The sequence below is a fragment of the Tachysurus vachellii genome, chromosome 11 (genome assembly GCF_030014155.1).
Source record: "Tachysurus vachellii isolate PV-2020 chromosome 11, HZAU_Pvac_v1, whole genome shotgun sequence".
NCBI lineage: Eukaryota > Metazoa > Chordata > Actinopteri > Siluriformes > Bagridae > Tachysurus > Tachysurus vachellii.
In genome coordinates this window covers 19849501-19870364 of record NC_083470.1, presented here as the reverse complement: position 1 = coordinate 19870364, position 20864 = coordinate 19849501, and the positions used below count along the sequence as shown (strand labels likewise).

The following is a 20864-nucleotide window of genomic DNA, read 5'->3' as shown; positions in this document are numbered from 1 at the left end:
AGAGAGATTACAAGATTGTTTCCCAAAGCAGTTAGGAGAAAAAAACATGCCGAAAGGCCTTCAGTTGTCACATCTGATACTCCATGAGACGGGTGGAATAAAGTGTGGCTCCTGTTGATGGAATGAAACCCTGCACCTACACTAAGCAAATAGAAGTACATAGAATTTTGATTAACTAACTATCTCTCTCTCTCTCTCTCTCTCTCTCTCTCTCTCTCTCTCTCTCTCTCTCTCTGACACACACACACACACACACACACACACATTTTTCCATTTACAGTTCCATTCATTATATAAACTTAATATAATATAATATTCCCTATATATTCATTTTGCTCGTTGTATAATTATAGAGTTGATTGTAAATGTTTAATAATGTTTTTTTAATTACCACTCTCTTTTCAGTCATTATTTTCTACCAACAGAACACAAGCAAGCATTGTAAATAAATGTCTCATACTTGACACCACATGCAAAATTGTTCAGGGTCCTAATTATATCTTTAAATCACATGACAGACTCATACAAGTTGACTATTTTATGGGTGAGCTTAGGCAAATGCACAATACACCTAGTTACAAAACCTTTATAACATTTTGACCACAGTCTATGAGATGATTTGCATAATTCTTCAGCCGTTGCTTGAAAATGTGACAGAGACTGTAATCCTATGAGGAAAAGTACCACTGTCACTGCTGTTGTGAGGTGGGATATGTAATGTTATTCAAATCAATTTTATGCTAATCATGTCATCAAAAAGGGGTTAAAGACAGTTTTGGAAATGATTAAACAAATTATGTTTGGGAAGAAAACCATGCTTCAAAGCATTAACAGTTAAGTTGCAAAATCCCATCTCAACCTTTGATGGAGCTTCCAAACCCTATTCTCGTCTACTATTATATTATACCTACCCAAATCTCTTTAGAGACACTAGTATAATGAATACTAGTACATCTGATGTGGAAACCAGAACATTTACAATTAGAAACCTACCAAATTTTACAATTTAGTTCTGTGTTGGACATTTTTACGGTGGCCGAGAAGTGCAAAACAAATTAACAAATCCGAAAACACATTAACAAATCCGAAAACACAACAACAAGTCAGACAACCCGGAAACGGTAGGTATCACTTTTGAATGGAAACTTCCCGATCATTGGACAAGACACCTGTCACTCAAGATATACAGGTATGGACAGGTGTCTCGTCCAATCACAAACTATACCAAACTCTTCCGGGTTGTCTGAATTGTCGTTGTGTTTTCGGATTTGTTAATGTGTTTTCTGATTTGTTAATGTGTTTTCGGATTTGTTAATGTGTTTTCGGATTTGTTAATGTGTTTTCGGATTTGTTAATGTGTTTCGTGCACCGATTCAGACAACCCGGAAGAGGTAGGTATCGTTTGTGAATGGAAACTTACCGATCATTGGACAAGACACCTGTCATTCAAGATATACAGGTGAATGAAAGGTGTCTTGTCCGATGATCGGTAAGTTTCCATTCACAAACTATACCGACCTCTTCCGGGTTGTCTGACTTGTCGTTGTGTTTTCGGATTTGTTAATTTGTTTTCGGATTTGTTAAGTTGTCCGATGATCGGTAAGTTTCCATTCACAAACTATACCGACCTCTTCCGGGTTGTCTGACTTGTCGTTGTGTTTTCGGATTTGTTAATTTGTTTTCGGATTTGTTAATTTGTTTTCAGATTTGTTAATGTGTTTTCGGATTTGTTAATGTGTTTTCGGATTTGTTAATTTGTTTTCGGATTTGTTCATTTGTTTTTGGATTTGTTAATGTGTTTTCGGATTTGTTCATTTGTTTTGCACTTCTCGGCCACCGTACATTTTATAAGGTACAGTTCCATGTATTATCAGGTCTCCCTACGACACAGTTGTTCTTTATACAGTAGACATACAGGTGCCAGATAGGATAGATAGGTGCCAGATAGACAGATAGGAATCATCATATCTTAACAACCTTCACCGATGAAAACATATTTTCTTAGTGGACTATTGGACTGCAGTTCCAATCTAAAATCTGCAGCATGCACATATATGATATAAATAATAACCTGGCAACTGAGTGAATATTAACAAATAGCTGAACAGAAAAACAGTCAAGACTGAAATTTAAACTTAGACCTGAAATAGATAGACATCGAATGCTATAATGCCATGTCTTCATACTAATTATTTTCATATGGTATTAGGTGCTAAGAGTCAGTCTGAATTCCTAAAAATGCACTGAGTTATGTTAGATTTAGGGCTGATAAATAGTTTTGAGCATTAAGTTCGCTTACAAACATAAAATGAAAATGTTTGCATAATAACAGAACAGAAGAGTGGCTCTCTGGTTTATTGACAAATCACGCACAAGTATCATGCACACCAATACATGAAGATGCATAACGATAGGCCCAAAGATTACAGACAAAACAGATCATATTCTTCACATTACATTTTTTGCGCCTAATTTATAACTAATAAAAGAGTAGTGACAGCACAAAGAAAGCTATAATTTGGGGAAATGCCTTTTCAGGATCTAACCTCACAGTAGAGAGCACATTGTAAACACAGACCAACATAGTTCCTGTTTTTGAATAACGTAAGAAATTCCTCATCACTTCGCATTTCAGTCCCATAAATTGAACCTTTTATCATTAATAATTTCTGCACATTTGTTTCCTTTGTTACATTTTTCACTTTCCACCTCATGGCACTTAGATTAGATTAGGCTCAACTTTATTGTAAATAAGCAGAGCGTGTTTTGTGCAACATTGCATTAAGTGTCACATGCAAAAGACAATGAAGTAAAGTTGCAGTGAAGTGGAAATGTCATGGTATTTTCAGTGGAATTGGAATTTAAGGCGTCAAAAACAGCACAAATGGAATGATGTGTGTAAAAACAAGCCCAGAGACATGTATTAAAGTAAGTGAAGGTGGTACAATGCAGTGAGCAAAGCTCTATAGATGAACAGAGATAGCCAATATGGAGGGCATTTGGTAGATTAGTGGTTAAGGTGTTGGACTACTGATCAGTAATTTGTTCAAATCCCAGGTCCACCTGCCACCTGTAAATGTGGGTCCACTGAACCGAGTAGAATCCAAGACACAATAATACAACTGAATACAAGGTGCAATTAGGAGTAATGCAAGACTATGCAAACTCCATTAATGCAAAACTATGAAATGATGTAAGTTGATCCAAGTGCAACCTGCAGTGTGGGAGGATGAGGAAGTAATGCTTTTGTGAGCGAATCAGCATGTTTATGATGAAGGGAAGATCAGAGTCCTGCATGCGCAATCTATAGTTAGGGTGCAAGATGTCTGATACCTTTTATCCTCCATAGACAACGTCTGTGATAGATGTGAAGGTAAAAAGAGGGCCTTCTGATCAGAGAGTGAACAGACATAACATGAGACATGACCAATTCTACTATCTGGGTGGATAAAGCAAACTACCTGAGCTTCTTCCTACTCAAGAAGTTGCTGATCAGGGTGGAGGCCCTAGTGAGTTCCTCAGGGATGTGGACAGGCAGGAACGTAAAGCAGACTGCATGCTCTACCTCACCTACATTAATACAGAAGGTAGATGGGGGGTGTGTGACTGCTTTTGGTCAGCAATCCAGAATAGGTTCCTTGGTCTTCTGGGTGTGGCGTGGTAGTGCCAGGTGCTGGACCTTCTCACAGAAGGCTCATCATCTCATCGTCACTGAGGATCAGACCTTCAACCGTGGTATCATTTGCAAACCTGATTATGAATTTCAAGCCATCAACATGTAGCAGATGTGGGCTAAGCACATGGCCTGTGGAATGCAAGACTACATGAGGAAAAAATCTTTAGCTTAACCAGGCTCAGTGCTTCTAATGCTTAACAATGAACTATAGCAAATAAAACAATTTCTTTTGGGTAAGATAATTTATTGTCTTAAATATTTAACTAGTATAAAGGCAAGTCTTTGTTGAAATGGTTTCTGAATTTTTTTGCGTTTTTTTGTTATCTCCTGTGCATTAAAAGGGGATCTTCCATATTGGGGGCAAAGTATCGTTTGCAATAATTTTTAACTTACATTTTTGACAGAATGTGTCAAACTAATTGTTTTGTACTCCTGTAACATCTGGCATGTGTTATATGATTATGATTTGGCACACAGTTTATTTGGCACACACTAATGCTGCTTTGGCATTGTAGCAATTTCAGTCCTTAGCCATATTGGCTTACCATTTGAACATAATAAAAAGGACAAGATGATAGCTAGTGCTAACAGTCACATTTCTGAATTTGCAAAATGGATATTAACATTAATATATAAATAACTTAAAATGAATTATACCTGTTCACTGGTTTCGATTTGCCTTTCCATTTATAGCAGTGGGATATAAATATTCTCATATATCATGTGCATGAAGCAGGATGTAACATGTTTGCTTGGAACCAAACAGCATCAACAAGAATTTACACTACCAACCCCCAATGGAATGCAGTTTCTATTTTCAGTGCTGTCATCACTGGTAGAGCAAGAGAGAGAGAGAGCAAGAGCATGAGAGAGCGAGACAGCGAGAACGACAGTGAGAGAGAGAGAGAGAGCGAGAACGACAGTGAGAGAGAGAGAGAGCATTAGAGAGTGAGACAGCGAGAATGACAGTGAGAGAGAGTGAGAGAGAGTGAGAGTGAGAACGACAGTGACTGAGAGAGAGAGAGAGAGAGAGAGAGAGAGAGAGAGAGCAAGAGCATGAGAGAGCGAGACAGCGAGAACGACAGTGAGAGAGAGTGAGAGAGAGAGAGCATTAGAGAGTGAGACAGCGAGAACGACAGTGAGAGAGAGAGAGAGAGAGCATTAGAGAGTGAGACAGCGAGAATGACAGTGAGAGAGAGTGAGAGTGAGAACGACAGTGACTGAGAGAGAGAGAGAGAGAGAGAGAGAGAGAGCAAGAGCATGAGAGAGCGAGACAGCGAGAACGACAGTGAGAGAGAGTGAGAGAGAGAGAGCATTAGAGAGTGAGACAGCGAGAACGACAGTGAGAGAGAGAGAGAGAGAGAGCGCATTAGAGAGTGAGACAGCGAGAATGACAGTGAGAGAGAGTGAGACAGTGAGAATGACAGTGACTGAGAGAGAGAGAGCAAGAGCGAGCGAGACAGCGAGAACAACAGGGAGAAAGAGAGAGAGAGAGAGAACGCGAGAGCGAGAGATAGATTGGATGAGGGTAAAATAGACCTTCTAAATACATGTTAATGCTAAATACATATATCACTTTGATCCAAAGATCCTTGTGTGTCTCCTAGGTGGAGTCTAAAACAAACAACCCCATGAGTGCATGTTCACACTTGCCAAGATCACATAATGACATAAGATGCAGTACTCCTTATAAACACTCATAACAAACATAATCTAGAAGCGTACTGCAGATTCCATACGCCAACGAAAAATCCGCGCTGTGTGTTTAATTATCGTCCTATGGTTGGATTATAAATCGTTACTCTTTCAAAATAATAGTCAGACTGTACCAAGTAGGTTGAAAGGATGTTCAGTATGACCATCATCATAGACTATCCACTGATGACACTAGATATAAAGATGTTAAAGCAGGTGTGGTTTAATAAATTTATATAAAAATATTGATATGAAAACATCCAAAATTGATATAAAAATATACAAAATAAAAATGGCATTTATTAGCTGTATATATTTTATTATTAAGAGCTGCAAAAGTTCACAAAAACGAAATAAAACAGATTTTAGACATTACATAACATTCATTATTTCATTACGTTAGATATCTAATCTTAACACAGCAGGTCAGGACTAAGGGCCATACTCAATAGCCTACTACAGTCTCTTTGCAGATTCTGAGACTATTCACAAATAATACTAAAATATATATATACCAGTGCATATAAAAGTCATTCATGATGTATGCATAATGATTCTGTTATGTTGCACCCAAAAAGTGAGGGATTGTATGCTGTTGAGTAATCTTTCGGTCAAGGGTGTTCAGTCCTGAGGTACTGCAAATGAAAGCATTACCGAAGACCACAGACTTTCTTTTGTTCAATATATAATCAACTGATACTACTAGGAGGTCATCAATGTATTTGACCCGGAGCAAATGGCTCATGGAGCAAGTAATATTTCTCTCTCTCTCTCTCTCTCTCTCTCTCACACACACACACACACACAACAAAGTATCACCTATACTGTACAGTAAAACATAGCGTAATGTGAGCATTCAATACTTTTTAATAGATTCTATATAACGTTAATGTAACTGGAGAAATGCCTGATGAAGATGTGATGGATGTGTTGGAAACACTTGCACCATTTGAGGTAATAAAAACAAACACTTTGGTAATGTTAAGAAGTTAAGGATGTCAGTCAGTCAACGCAAAACTGATTTTTTTTTGTTGCCCTAGTTCACCATGTCCATTCAGAAAGTGTGGCTAAATTACCCCAGCAGCACTTTCTGTGTGTCAAGATGACTTTCAATATTTTTCTTTTCTTTTCGTTTCTTTTTAAACTTTTTCCTTAAGACCTTTTCACTGGCATCTTTATGGGACTTTTTTGGAAGATGTTTCCTGTCTGGCTTCGCTGGAGTCTGAGGAAGCCATGCGTCCAGTCTCTGAGCGAGCCTCTGCGACAACCAGAAAGACAGTCCTTTTGTCAAGAGGCGTGACCAACAGCACCATTTACTCCAGTTTTGGACCCTGTGTCTTGGGCCATGTACGTTTACATCCAGTTCATGTATCAGGTTGGAGAGATCTCTAGGAAGGCAGTATCTCTGAATGCCTCTGAGCTCCTTCGGAATACACCTTGTGTTGCTTAAGCCTTGGAAACACACAAGACCAAATCCTTGACCATGCCTCTCGCTCTGGAGTCCCGCCCACATGCTTATGAGGCTTGCATTAAACACTGGTCCTGTGATAGAAGACTGGCTCTCTGTGCACTTTTGTCCTTGTTTATCGCTCCGTTCTTCTAGCAGCACTTTGTCCATCTGTCCCGCCTTGTCCGCTTTTTCTCCACTAGCTCTCTCTCTCCATTGGAGGAAAGTCTGCTGGGCTTTAGGGCTCCAGGCTATGAGCACCATCCCACCTACACTGTGTACCTGCTGGCATTGGCCGTAGAGCCAGGGGGCGGGACCTAGTTGAGCCAGAGAGGTCTGAGTGCTGCATTGGGCCCACTGAGCTAGGCGCACATCCATGTGAAGCTCCTCCTGCAGGCCGTAGGCTAAAGCGCACACAGCCGAAATGTGACTAGATTCGTCCGAGGAGCAGACCAGCAAAACGGGTTTTCTTTCGGCAGAGCGCCATGCTAAAAGACGGAGATAGAAATAAATAACTTTTTAAAGAACATCAGTTCATAACAATCCTGCTAACATGAAATGCCTCATGCTCTATTCACTTCTCTGCAGCCTTTTAACTCTGCCACTGACCTGATGTCTGCTGTTTGATCAGGTTGTAGGTGACAATGCCCACTGTTGTTATGGCAACCAGGAGGCCCAGTGGTGCAGCAACAATAAGACCCCATCTCCTGTGAGTATCTGAGAAAGGAATATGGTAAGCACGACTCTAATTTATGTATTTACATTTGTAATTTGTGAGAAAATATCACTTACAATCAGGACATATGATTCTCCTTCCACGGAGAGCAGGCTCAGTCCGCCACACCTACAGAGAGAAAAATTCATTCATTATACTGGTTAGCAGAAGAAATTTCACTCATCACACACACAGATACACAAAAAGAGAAAAACCGTCAACACACCTGTACACACATTCCTAGGGTGAAAAAGGGAAGAGGCACAGTCATCTCCACGTCTCTTAATCCTTCCTGTAAATAACAATGAGAAATATTTATTTGGCATTGTAACAGTAGATGAGCGAAAAAATACAACAGACGCAGTAACACTGGCAGCATAACGCCAAACTGGAGCTTTTTTAAATACGGTTTTATCTAAGGTTTGGTTAACGATAAGCAAATAAGACAGCAAGGATTGGAAACCCACCATCTGAACAGTGTGCACATTTTCTTTCAAGACACAAGTTTCTCCTTCTTCCACACAGAGCTGGGCAGCAAAGGACGCTGGGATATTGGAGGACAGACGTACGGACAGACGCTGAAATCCAGGAACTACAGTAACATCCCATTCTGATAAATCAGCTGAAGGAGCAGACAGAGAGAAAGAGAAAGAGAGAGAGAGATGAAGGAAAATTTATTTATGATTGGTGCAGCTGTATAACAAATTGTCTTTAAGACATTTAGTGAGTTTTAAAGTGACTTGTAGACTTTACCTGAGCTGAAGGGGCAGAAGACATGATGGCTACCGTTTAGAAAAAACTAAAAACCACAAATGATAAAAGCAGACTTTCATTCAACCTGAACAAACAGAACTTCAAGTGTTTAAATGTTCACACAGTCAAAAGCCACGTTCACACTGCAGGTAAAAGTGGCCCAAATCCGATTTTTTTGGGGTCAAGTGACCAGGTCAGACTTCTTCAGGAGTAGTGTGAACACTCAAATCTGAACACTTCCATATGTGGTCCTGAATCAGACCCAAATCTGATCTTTTCCAATGTGGCCGCAGTGTGAACAGCCAAGGCGGATTTGATGCGACTTTTACGTCAATCTACATCGACATTCGTCACAATTATGCGCCGGCGAAACCTTTTTTTTTTCTTTTTGCGCCGGCGAAACCTTTTTTTTGCGCCGGCGAAAACGTGACACAAACGTGACTGGTAACGTGTGTGTTAAGAGTGTTATATAAAGTGCTTACGTGAACCAGCTCATAATGCTTGCATTGAATACATCACATTATAGCATTACATGATATGTTTGCTTGCACCAGATGATACAATACTTCCTCCATAACCTCGCCAACTTTTTAGCGCAACGGCGTGCTGCGTGTGACGTCATTGTTATTGTTCGTTTGCGCATGCGGGTCAGTTCGAAACAGCAAACAGTTCACACTGGTATCTGATATAGGCCACATTTTAAAAGGTAATGTGAACAGCCAAACAAAAAAAATCAGATCTGAGCAAAATATCCGAATTGAGCATTAAGACTTGCAGTGTGAACGCGGCCAAAATGTCTACCAAAAATACGGCACCACTATGATGATACTGCTTACCTTCAGACACATGTGGGGATGCTTGTCTACATGAGACACGTTGTATTTCTACAAGAAAAAAAAAACATGTTTTGTCTAAGTAACAGCGATGGGGATTACAAATAGACAAAATAATAAAAGCAGGTGTGAGCAAAAAGGACAAGTAACAGAAACAAGCAATGACAATACAGAGGTGTAGACAAGACATCAAAACAAATCACACAAGATAATGAAATCAAAAGCCAAACAAATATTGAGGGTTTTGTGATGGTGTGACGCCAGTACTACCATAAAACTTTTTTTTTTCCTATAACAGTACATTCCAAATGATTTGCTTTTTCTTTATAGGCCACAGCGGTTTGCTAATGATTCATAAAAATTATTTTCAGGTTATTAACGTATAACCGCTCATAGTTACATTTAATGCTGTGGAACATATGAAAGTTTCCTGTTATCACTTACGTTATTATAACAGAACAAGATACAACCTTCACATTCCTGAAGACTTTCCTGTGGCGCTGAACCTACTTCCTGTTACGGAGCACTGACGCCGAAGACGTTCAATAAAACGTTCAATAAACGTTAAATAAACGTCTCCATACAGGAAACTTCACCATAAAGGTGGATGGGGTTTTTGTGTTTTTTTTTTGTTTTTCTAAGATTAAATAACACCACAACCTAATTATTAATATGAGGTTACTATATAAATGAATATTTATTAGAAGGGGCGAATTATTTTGTTAAAAATAATTTTGTTAAAAATTAAATTGTTTTGTATTGATCAATCAGATTTGAGATTTCAACATTGTTGTGGTTAAATAAATAAAAAATTTCCATAGAAAATTATCTGAAAAAAAAGTTCCAGGAAAAGTTCAACCAGAATTTGTGGAAAATTGAAAGACTAGAGCCCTGTACGTATTTTACACAGCACCCTACATGAATGCAGCATTTATTGAGCGCTCACCAGGTTGCTCATGAGCAGGCTGGAGTTTTGCACAGAAACACACTGCGAGTGGTTTCTAATATGTTGCCAACAGAGAGAGACATCAGGTTTGAACTGGATTGAGGGGCATTTGTGCTCCCACTTTAGAACTGAGCTACCAAACAGCTTCAGTGAGCTGCTGGACAACACTTCTCCACCTCCTGTAATAATAATATACATATATGCTCCAATGATATAACATACACACATACACACACTTTATGCACTATATGATTGTGTGATCAGGGGAAGATTTATTTTTACTGGGAGAAAATACTTAAAACAAACCCGTTCCACTTACCTGGCAATATTTTGTCTTTTAGTGGACAGACGGTGGGTCTTCTGGTATCGACTCCAGGGTAATACACCTTTGAACAGGAAAATATTGTTTTTTATTCTGATTGGTTAAAAGACTATGACTAGGTTTTTGTTGTTATGCAACGTTCACACAATCGGAGATCATTAGTTTTCGGTTAGAGCTGCTGACTTCCAGTAACATGAGTGACAGTGACCGTGGATGACTAGAGGTGGGCGTTATGTAAATATGGAGCGAATGGTGCATTGAGAGTGAAGATGTGATACGTGATCAGAGACAAAGAGCACACGCTGCTTCTCCTTCATCTCGTATACATTTGATATGATGCAGATTGATATGATGATAAATTTTATAAACAAACACTAATTATCCATCAAGAATGTTTCATTTAACTGCAAGAATGCTAGTTGCTCCACCCACTGATGGATGCTATTGCTATGAAAAGCAGTACTGGCAACTAAATAGTACAGGGACTGGTGACTTACAATGACAAATATACTGCATGTGTAAAATAATGTGGTTTTTAAAAGTCAGTACCTTACCTGCACGCATAAACAGGGCACCAAGTAAGGAAGCTTTAACGTGACTGTGTGATTAAGTGTAGAATTGATCTGAAACAAAAAATTCTCTGTAAGCTATTTTTTTTTAAACATATACAACTTGGTATATAAATTTTTTGCACAACTAATTCCTAATTGGGAGATTTATGAACCAAGCACTCTCACCATTTGGGAAGTGATATTTGTACAAATTGCGAATATTTCACGGCATAACCTCATGTGCACAAATTTGCCCTCCTCCACGTCAACGATAAAGTGCTTCGAAAGGATATCCGGTGTTACTTTATATGAGGGCACTCCACAATCTGGTGGCAAGAAAGTGACAGTGACTGGAAAGATATCAAGGCAGACAAGATTCAAAGTGAACGAGGGGGAGAGAGAGATAGAAGAAAAAGTAGATCTGAGGTACCTGGACCTTTTGGTGGGTGTTCCACAGTGTACAAGTCCTTAATGAGTGTTTGGTTTAAGTCATACACAGCCACGTGGACTGTACTGCCTCCACTAGCCATAAAACAGTCATACTGCAACTCCCACTAGAGGGCGAGAAAGTATCACCGTAAGCGCGACAACTTCAAGCATTATAACAGCAAAATATTTTCCTTAATATTCACAGGTTACATTCCCAAATATTACACTATAAGGCTTGTGTATTTCTGTGGTTCTGTGCATGTTACTGTGTATTAATATGTATACTGGACAAAATTTCTATTAATTCAAATGCTACTGTGAAACTGCAAAACTGGCAGCTAATATGAACGGAACAGTGTATAAGAGTCCACACTGTCATCCAGTGAAGAGGAAAAACATTACAAGTAATCGTACCACACGTTCTCTCTGGATATATAGACGTTTGTTGATGGACGAGCGTTTTCGGATTTTAACATTTGTACTTTGGTCCTCAAACATCAGTTTCCACTAGAGCAGGAACCAAACAAAAAAAAGTATAGGACATGATTATTAGTGATAAAAAAATACAACTGCCTTTTACTGATGTTACACTTAAAAAAACATGTTATACATAAAAAAATTTGTAAGAATTCACTAAGAGAAACAGCCTCATTTCCTCCAGTCCTATCATTAGTTGTTTGCCTTATTGTTTTCACTGGTTCTATGTGAAGACCTTTATTAGTTGTTGTATTGTTGTTTACTCCTTGTGTTTTACTACAAAATCTGTTTATATCTACTAAGTTGAACAGTAAGATTTTTAACTGAAACCTGAAACAAAATGATCTAAAATGTTCATAATCAAACTGCTTAAACACTTATTTAGACAGTGTATTAATATTAAATGTAGTTATAAATTACATGAAAAACATATAATACAAAGGTAATAGAGACTTGGAGTCATAAGAGTAGTCATAATGACCATTCGAAGTCATTTGCCCAGAAAGTTTAGGAACTCTAGTGTCAAGCTCTGAATTAAATACGTACATTTTACCATTATGGAAAACCTCCCCATATAAGCAATTGTAATTTTTTTTATCTGGTTATTATTGGGCTTATATAAACCTGTAATTTTAATTACAGTCAGTACCACAGTCCGAGTTGTGATGTCCAATCAGATTAAGGTATACAACTTTATTTTATACCAGATTATTTAAACCAGACTTATTTCAGTCAATAATGTTACAAAATGATAATAAACAAATTAAATGTCTTCCTTTAAAAGGTTTATAAATAAGGGGACTTATTAATAAATGTGTTAAACAATGCATCGACCTTTGATCGAGCTCGTGCTAAAGACTTACCGAAATAGTGTCGTTGTCATGACGACCTCTCTGAATCAAAAGATTACAGAAATTTCTTACGCCTAATTCATAGAACTCGATCCGTAGGGTTTTATTGGCTGCTGCAAAAAAAATAAAAAATAAAAAAAATAAAAAGAGATGACATGAATAGATGGCAAGAGATAAACAGATGAAGTAATGGCTGTGATACAAGCACAATCATTGTCGTCATTATCAGGTGTATGGTGAGCCGCATGCAAACTCGTGCCCGTTATTGTGTTTACTTACACAGGGGCTTTATGTGCAGACGCAGTCTCACGCACGCATCGTAACCCTTATTAACCGTTGAGAGGTTTATCCACGGCATGATCTGCTTCTTGTCTGTGAAAACATTTGAAAAGCATGCAAAAAACATGCAAAGAAAGCTAAAAGGGACAGATTGGAATAAAAAAGCTGTAGAAAATATAGAACTTCAACTTACCAGCATTGGACCATTTCTAAAAAGGGAGGAAGAAGACAAAAGGTTTTAAGTTTTACTCTTTGGCCTTAATTGCTCCATTCCCAAACTACCCTTAAACATGGTTTTACTTCTTCAGTCATTTTAACGGTATTGCTTTTCTCAAATGTAACACACTGGAGAAAGGTGACATGTATGTGGACAAATATCTGCTAGCAACTCTATGCTAATTATGCTAATCTCAAAAAGTATGTGACTATTCAAATCCAAACCAATGACATAAAAATATTGTTTTTTAATGAATATATTGAACTCTAAACTACTACTACTACTAAAACTACTAAATCTTAAAACCTATAAATACTACAAATGATTCAGAAGCTACAGCTAATCTAACGTAAATCTAGTTTGAAACTAACTAATCTAAACTACATAACTATGTAGTTACGAAGAAATAGAAGCTTTGACCTGACAAAGTATAAGCGGTCCTGGGAGTTTGAAGGGTTAACCAAGTGCTAAGTAAATAATTAGATGTAATATAGCAAGCTGATAAGAAACAGGATATCTAGGTAAACAGCTTTAGTGGTACTATAATATGCAATAACATTTATGGTGGAAAACAATATTCAGTGAACTTGATAATAAAGGAGCTGGCTTTAATCATGATGTGGATACAAGCATAGTTCAATATCTGGTCAGAAATACACGGAAGCCAGCTGACGTTCAGATGTGTGTGCTAAATTAATTTATTTCCAGAACACACCTGGCCTCCAAGGTTGGTTATAAAAATGAATAAAACTTTATTTACTTTAACTTTATGAATTTAAAGTGGCTTCCTAATTCGGCAGCTAGCAATGAAGTTGCCTAACAATTAGTTGATGTTCCCAAGGAGTACACATGAGTTAAGTCAGGAAATAACTGGGAATTAAACAGAATCAGCAAGACTCAGGAACGCAAGACTCATCGTGGATAGGATAGGAGCCAAGCAAAGCAAACTGGCCTTGGCATCTGGGTGGCAATAACAGAAACACTAGCCACACTTTAGCATCTGTAAGCTCAATGAATGTGGAAGATGCTGCACTGTGTTTCACATGTTTTGGAAGAAACAACTATTGGCCTTCTCCTTTCCCACTTGGATATTGCATGTGGCCACCATTCCCAGTTAGAAAATGGGGAGAAAATCCCAAGCCCCAAACCACCCTAAACCCACCGACCCTCCTACCCACAAAACCGATGTGTTCATTATAGTAAACATGTGGGTATGTGGTAGCTTAGTGGTTAACCAATTGGTTTTGGTTGGTCGGTTTACCAATCATAAGGTTGCGAGTTCGAATCACAGGTCTACCAAAGTGCCACTGCTGGGCCCCTAGATCAAGGCCCTTATCCCTAAATTGCTCGCTCTGGATAAGGTCGTCTGCCTAATGTCATAAATGTGTTTTTTTTCATATGTTCATTTAAGTAGGTTTTAAGAAACGAGGGTCTAATTTCATGATTTTAAATTTAAAAGAAAAATTATATGAGAATGTAACACTGGATCTCAGAAGATCATGGTTCAACCCGTAACATATATATATACACTGTGTATGTCCCTGCTATTATGATGACTGTATCAAGCTGTAATGTAGTGAAGAGCTACTGTATGAAACACAAGTGACCAGATTTGAATAGAAACATTATGAAGAGGTGTGTTTCTTGTGATACCTAACCTACTTCCTCTCGCTGCATAATTCAAATGTGACACATTTAACATGTGCACATCAAATAAGTGTGTGCGCAGTGCAGCACAGAGACATTTTTCACAATGACATACAATTAGATTTCACACAGATATCTCAGTGGCAGAAACTACGATCCGGTTAACCAAATGTGTTTCCTATATTCTGAGTTTACAATGATAGTTTAGTTACATTAGGCTTTGTCATTTGAAGCCCAACAGTCTAAATCCACCATCATGGCCTGTTAACTAAATTATGAGCTGATTAATATCTTAACCTGTGTAGCTATTAATAAAGATCCAAGTGTTTTTGTCACGTTTGTTTTCAGCCCAGTCCTGTACTGAATTTCGGTTTCAGCCAATTTTCAGTTTCAGCCAAAACTTTTTTATTTGTGTGCGCCACAGATTTACTAACATGCTTTTTATCAGAAAATGTTTGTAGCAAATAGCTGATGAAGTACAACACAATTATTACCTTTTCCTCCACTATATAGTAATTATAATCCTTTCTATCCTATATAATTACATCTTTTATTATTTTATTTGACTCCCTTATTTTATTATTAGAGTATTGTCAAATATAGTTCATTCAGTTTGTTTGATTTCTTTATGTAATAAATGTAATAATGTAATTACATAATTAGAATTGCTTTTAATCATAGAATTTTATTAATTACTTTTTTCATGTTTATTTTGTTATTAAATAATATTCAGGTGAAAAATTTGCATTCACCCAATTACACAAGCAAGAAAGAATGTTGTCTTAGTTTTGAAGTGATGCTACAAACCGTTGAGAACACATAAACAAATCGTTGAGAACAAATCGTTGAGAACACGTAAAGGACGTCAACAGAAGGACCTCCTCTCTATCTTTCCAGTAAAACTCTGCCTACAAACTAATGTGGCTGAATGACACCAAATTACAAAGCAGTTCTGGTAAATTGAGATGTCTCCGCTCGTAATCCTATGGGGTGAACTTTTATTCATATATAGATGACAAGAAGTCATACAGTGACCTAAAGCAGGTCACGATGTGAAAGGGACAAACCTGATACCGTTGCACAATTGTAATTACGAGGCCAGTAACTTACTGTAGTAACAAATTATGCAAGCAAAAAAAAGTTCCGAACTCCCAACAGTGACATATAAGCGATACTGAATTTAAAATTATTAAGCTGAAACCCGTAATTACGTATTTCCAATTAACCTAAATGTAAAGTAGTTTTAGTGGTCAGATATTTCATTTTTAATATTTATAAAATAGAAGCATCTAATAGCAATCAATTCGATTTTTTAAGTGTTCACAAATTCAGATTCGCTCATTTTCAGATTAAATTTAAGGTCATTTCTTTAAACCATTATTAAAACTTTTCAAACTCTAACTCAAAGTTTTTTGGCTTCCATTTCCCAAGCCGTGCGCTGCAAGGTTCTGTTGCAAAGTAATGCAAAACATCGTTGCAGAAATGGCTGCATGCTTTATGATTCGTAATCTGGGTTGTCTCGGTCAGCATGTTTCCCGCATAAAATGTGTCAGTGGATCAGATTGGAAAATATTTTAACTCTAAATTCATACTGATACGACGTTTCTTGCTACTTTAGGCTTGGAGCAGTCAGCATATATATTAAGTGGCACTACTGAAATAAATGTGACATTATACATTAATCCGCATTGCATTGTTAATGTTAAATGGATAATTTAAGATTTTTCAAGATCTGAAAGTAAAAGCTGGTTAGAAAGAAATGTTAGAAATGTAAAAAAACAGGCTACAGCATACACACTTTTTCAAATGATCAAAAATATTAGAACAAGCAACTAACGGGTGTTTCATGTTGCCCAGATGTGCCCTGTTAGATTGATTGTTAAAACCCGTAATACCTCTCTAAGTGTCTGCTCTAGGTTTGAGCCCTGTGTCACCTATAAAAATTGCATTTTGTTAATAAAAAAATTCCAACACAAAAGTCAAAGAGCTGCCTATGGAAGAAAAGCAAGTCATTATGAAGGTGAGAAACTATTCACAAACTAACAAACTGACACCAAAAAAGTCAGCCAATGAAAACAGCAGTGGTTGATGACAGAAACATTGTGAAAGCTGTGAACAAAACCCCAAAAACTACAATTAGTGTCATCACCAACAACCTCCGCACTATTCAATGAAGACTTTGGGAGAATAAATAAAGGCCATATCACAGGATTAAAACCACTCACTCAATAATTTAGAGGACCTTAATTATGCAGCAAGAAAACGACCCAAACCACAATGCCGACACAACTAAGGACTTCGTTGGGGGGAAGGATTTAGACTGGCCAGGACAATAACCAGAGCTTTTAACTGACCAGAATTGATCATTTCACCTACTGTAGAGTAGACTGCAGGGAAACCCCCTCCCCCTCAAAACAAACAATAAGTGAAAGAAGCTGTGGTACAAATCTGGAAAACTCATCAAAAGACAAGAACAACAGTTTGCTGACGCTAACGGGTCGCTGGCTTGATGTACAGAAGTCATTGCGAGCGAGAGATAGGCAACCACATATTTTGTGCTATTTACTATACTACAGGTTTACTATTAATTTTAAATACTATCTGCTAATACTCACTTGTTTAACACCTCTAGAATATGGAAGTGCAAATATTAGGAAATAAATTTGGCTAAATTTGAATTTCGCATATTCAGTTCAATTCAATTTATTTGTATAGCGCTTTTAACAATTCCCATTGTCTCAAAGCAGCTTTACAGAATTATGGAAACAAAAGAGAGAGAGAGAAAAAAAATAAATAAATTAATAATAATAATAATAATAATAAGAAGAAGAAGAAGAAGAAGAAGAAGAAGAAGAAGAAGAAGAAGAAAGAATATAAATTATTATATACAATTAAAGTTTAAAATTAATTAAAAAAAAAAATTAACTTAAAGTTTAAAATACTATACTGTATATCTATCCCTATCCCTAAGCAAGCCAGAGGTGACGGCGGCAAGGAAAAACTCCAAGAGAGGACATGAGGAAGAAACCTTGAGAGGAACCAGGCTCAGAAGTGAACCTCATCCTTATTCATATTCATCTTTTGTCTTCAGATTTTAGCCGACACGAGTCATTTAAACTGGAACCCATTTAAGCTCTTGGAACCCGTGGCACGATTTGCATTTGGTAATAGAATTTCTATAGATTTCTGAAGATTTAAGAGCAGGAGAACATAATAGGCTTTCTTTGCCTGACTCATTCTCTGTCACAACATATAATCAGACTGAGAGAACATGGGAGGGGGAATTTATAAACGTTCTAAAACACCTTCTGTATTTTCCGCTCCATCACTAAGTTCTCACCCCTCGCTTCAACACAGTGGCTTCTAGAATGTACATATTTACTTTTGCTGTGCAGTAAATTCTACTAATCTGCTTCTGCTTCTTCTAATCTGCATTATTAATTGATCTAAAGTTTTCTGTAATCATTCCAGATGTTTTTAAACCCAGTAGTTTCTTTTGTCTTGTTGAACCGAGGATGAAAACACCTTCATGTCAGAATCACACACATTTCACCATGTCATGCTGTGAGTGATGTAATGTGATCACATATCATTCACATCTATTTGTTGTTGTTGTTTTGTTTTTTTTACTGATAAAAACAATAATTCCTTTATTTATTTTCAGAAATAAAGTTTCACATGTCATGTGGCTTCCCATCACATATTATTCACAAGGTGTCAGGTGGAGGAGAAACCAAAACCTGAAGGTTTTGAAACGAACTTTCACGAGTTTATCTCCTCTAATTACATAGTCACGCACGTGTGATTTCTCACGTGTTTTTGGGCTCACGTGTCTTTTTTTTATGTTAAAAAACTTTACATAAAACAAAAAAAATTCCTTACCTCTTTGACCACGAGTACATTATTTTCTCGTCGGGTCTCGAGAGACGACGTGAACAAGAACAAGTGGAGAGCGACGACTGCACACGTGAACACGCCTTGTACGCGCATTGGACCTGTTTCCGGTGTTTTCACGACGTACTGTCTAATATCACATGTCGACTGGCGAGCAAACAGAACAAACTCATAGAGTAAGTTGTATAGACGACTTCCTTCATGTCGCTCCACTAAGAGACTACAGTAAGACTGAAGATGTGTTTAGAGGTGGTTTAACCGTGTAGACGCGAAGCCCCGCCCACGCAATTCCCCACACCACCAATGAGACGCGTGGAAAAAAACAAACAAACAATAATACTGTATACAATAAAACAGAACAAACGTGTAAGAGCAACAAAATTGAAGTCTGTATAATATTTTATGCCCTGATAAGTGAAAGTCAAAACTTAATGTTAATAAAGTCTTCAAAACTTAATTCATGTTATAACATCAAACAAAATCTTGAGGGACAAAAAAAACATAAAATATATATACATTTAATATATATATATATATATATTAAATATCTTGTTTTATTTTTAGTTATAAGCATTACAAATAATATATTCAATTTATTTATACTGTATATACATAATATAAGTTATAACAAATAAAAATGTAATAAATCAAATTAAATAAAAATAAATAAATACATTTGGGCAAAAAAAAAATAATAACTTTTGGATGAATCATATGGATTTGGGTTTGGATACCATCATAATTTTGTAATTACATATTGCCGTTATTTATCTTAAGCATTATGTCATGAACTGATTATGATGCCTACTGCATGCTAGTCAGCTTGTTCTTTGCACTAAGGCCAATATGCATCTATCAGCCTGCCAGACATTTCCTTATAGAAGTTGAACAGCACTGACAATTCTTTTCCTTCCACCTACCTATTACCACGAGACTTTGGGGGGTAAAGGAGACTCTCTGATCACTGTGTATCTTTAAATTAGTTACTCAACCATTTGATGTTACCCTTCATTCACTGTGCTTTTGCTGCTGGTTTCCTTGTTAATGATTATGTTTCAGCAGTTAATATAAGCTCAGATATAACTCGGTGTTAAAGTTTAAAATGCTGTACAGACCATAATAATCGTGTTACTCAGAATTTGCTTCCTGTGACGGGTCGTGATCTTTCCAAAATTATTAGCATATTCATCAAAGACAAACAAGCAGAGCTACCAAACATATTTTCATGTGTTTCTAAAGTCATTCTGAAACCCGTGACTGGAAACATACCCACCTACATACATAGGCACCAACACATGCATGAAATTACATACACGTTCCGGAATGTATACACTCCAAGCAACGAGCATAAAAAGGGTAAAGAATGCTCGTTGGATTCACAGAACCCTGTTACACGTGGCAGATAAAGAAATGTGACTTCCTGATCCTGCACACACATACAGTACACACAAAATACACACTAATATTCTTTCATGGTATTTTCTTAAAGTCACTGAAGTAATTAATTGTCACATAAGCTGTGGCTGCTGAAATGTACCGCAGAAATAGTTACTAAACCCTCACTGGATGATTGGATCTGATGCAAAGCAGTCTGAGAGTCTGAGTCTGAGACAACGACCTCAAAGAAAGACTTCACATCAGTGCCAGTCATGACATAGCACCATGGAGTAGAGAGGGTTAAAGATGCTTGATTAAAAGCAGAACAGTAGCTGGGATTTGAATCCACAACCTTCTGATCAGTACCCCATAGCCTGTACAACAAACACACACTAGCACACTAATCTATTCAGATCCACATTACAAGAAACTGTTGAAGAAGTTTCTTGATCTTGTAACATCTTTTTTGTATGATCTGATGATGTTAGCCTTTAAACTTTTAACTATTATATAATCTTTACTGTACACTGGTCAGTGCTGCATTGTGTACATTATTGTATTGTATTGCATTGTACTATCCATCTTGCACTGGATAACTGTTAGTATATTTTATTCTTAGTTATGTGCAGTTTTATGTATTATTTATGTATATATATATATATGGTTGAACTATTAGCACACTCTCCCCTGGTGCTTCAGCAATAAGATGGGAAGGTTGCATCAGTAAAGGCATCTGGTGTAAAATCTGAGCCAAA

General features: G+C 37.2%; 1 protein-coding gene across 3 annotated transcripts; it reads right to left on the bottom strand.

Moving 5' to 3' along the window:
- Positions 1–5644: 5644 nt before the first annotated feature.
- LOC132853861 (interleukin-17 receptor E) lies at positions 5645–18947 on the bottom strand. 3 transcript variants are annotated; one of them, XM_060881871.1, is made up of 17 exons: positions 18721–18947; positions 13168–13183; positions 12975–13067; positions 12708–12808; positions 11782–11874; positions 11375–11492; positions 11125–11288; positions 10942–11010; positions 10385–10451; positions 10066–10244; positions 9123–9170; positions 8287–8332; positions 8001–8155; positions 7760–7825; positions 7611–7662; positions 7428–7535; positions 5645–7306 (listed from the first exon to the last, which is right to left on the bottom strand). In XM_060881871.1, exons 1-17 carry the CDS (start codon positions 18826–18828, stop codon positions 6444–6446), a joined length of 2346 nt encoding a protein of 781 aa, XP_060737854.1. In that variant the 5' UTR covers positions 18829–18947; the 3' UTR covers positions 5645–6443. The 3 variants fall into 3 exon arrangements, with proteins under 3 accessions (XP_060737854.1, XP_060737855.1, XP_060737857.1); XM_060881872.1 differs by having other exon boundaries at positions 12708–12805; XM_060881874.1 differs by having other exon boundaries at positions 5646–7306; positions 11125–11264; positions 11369–11492.
- Positions 18948–20864: the final 1917 nt, after the last annotated feature.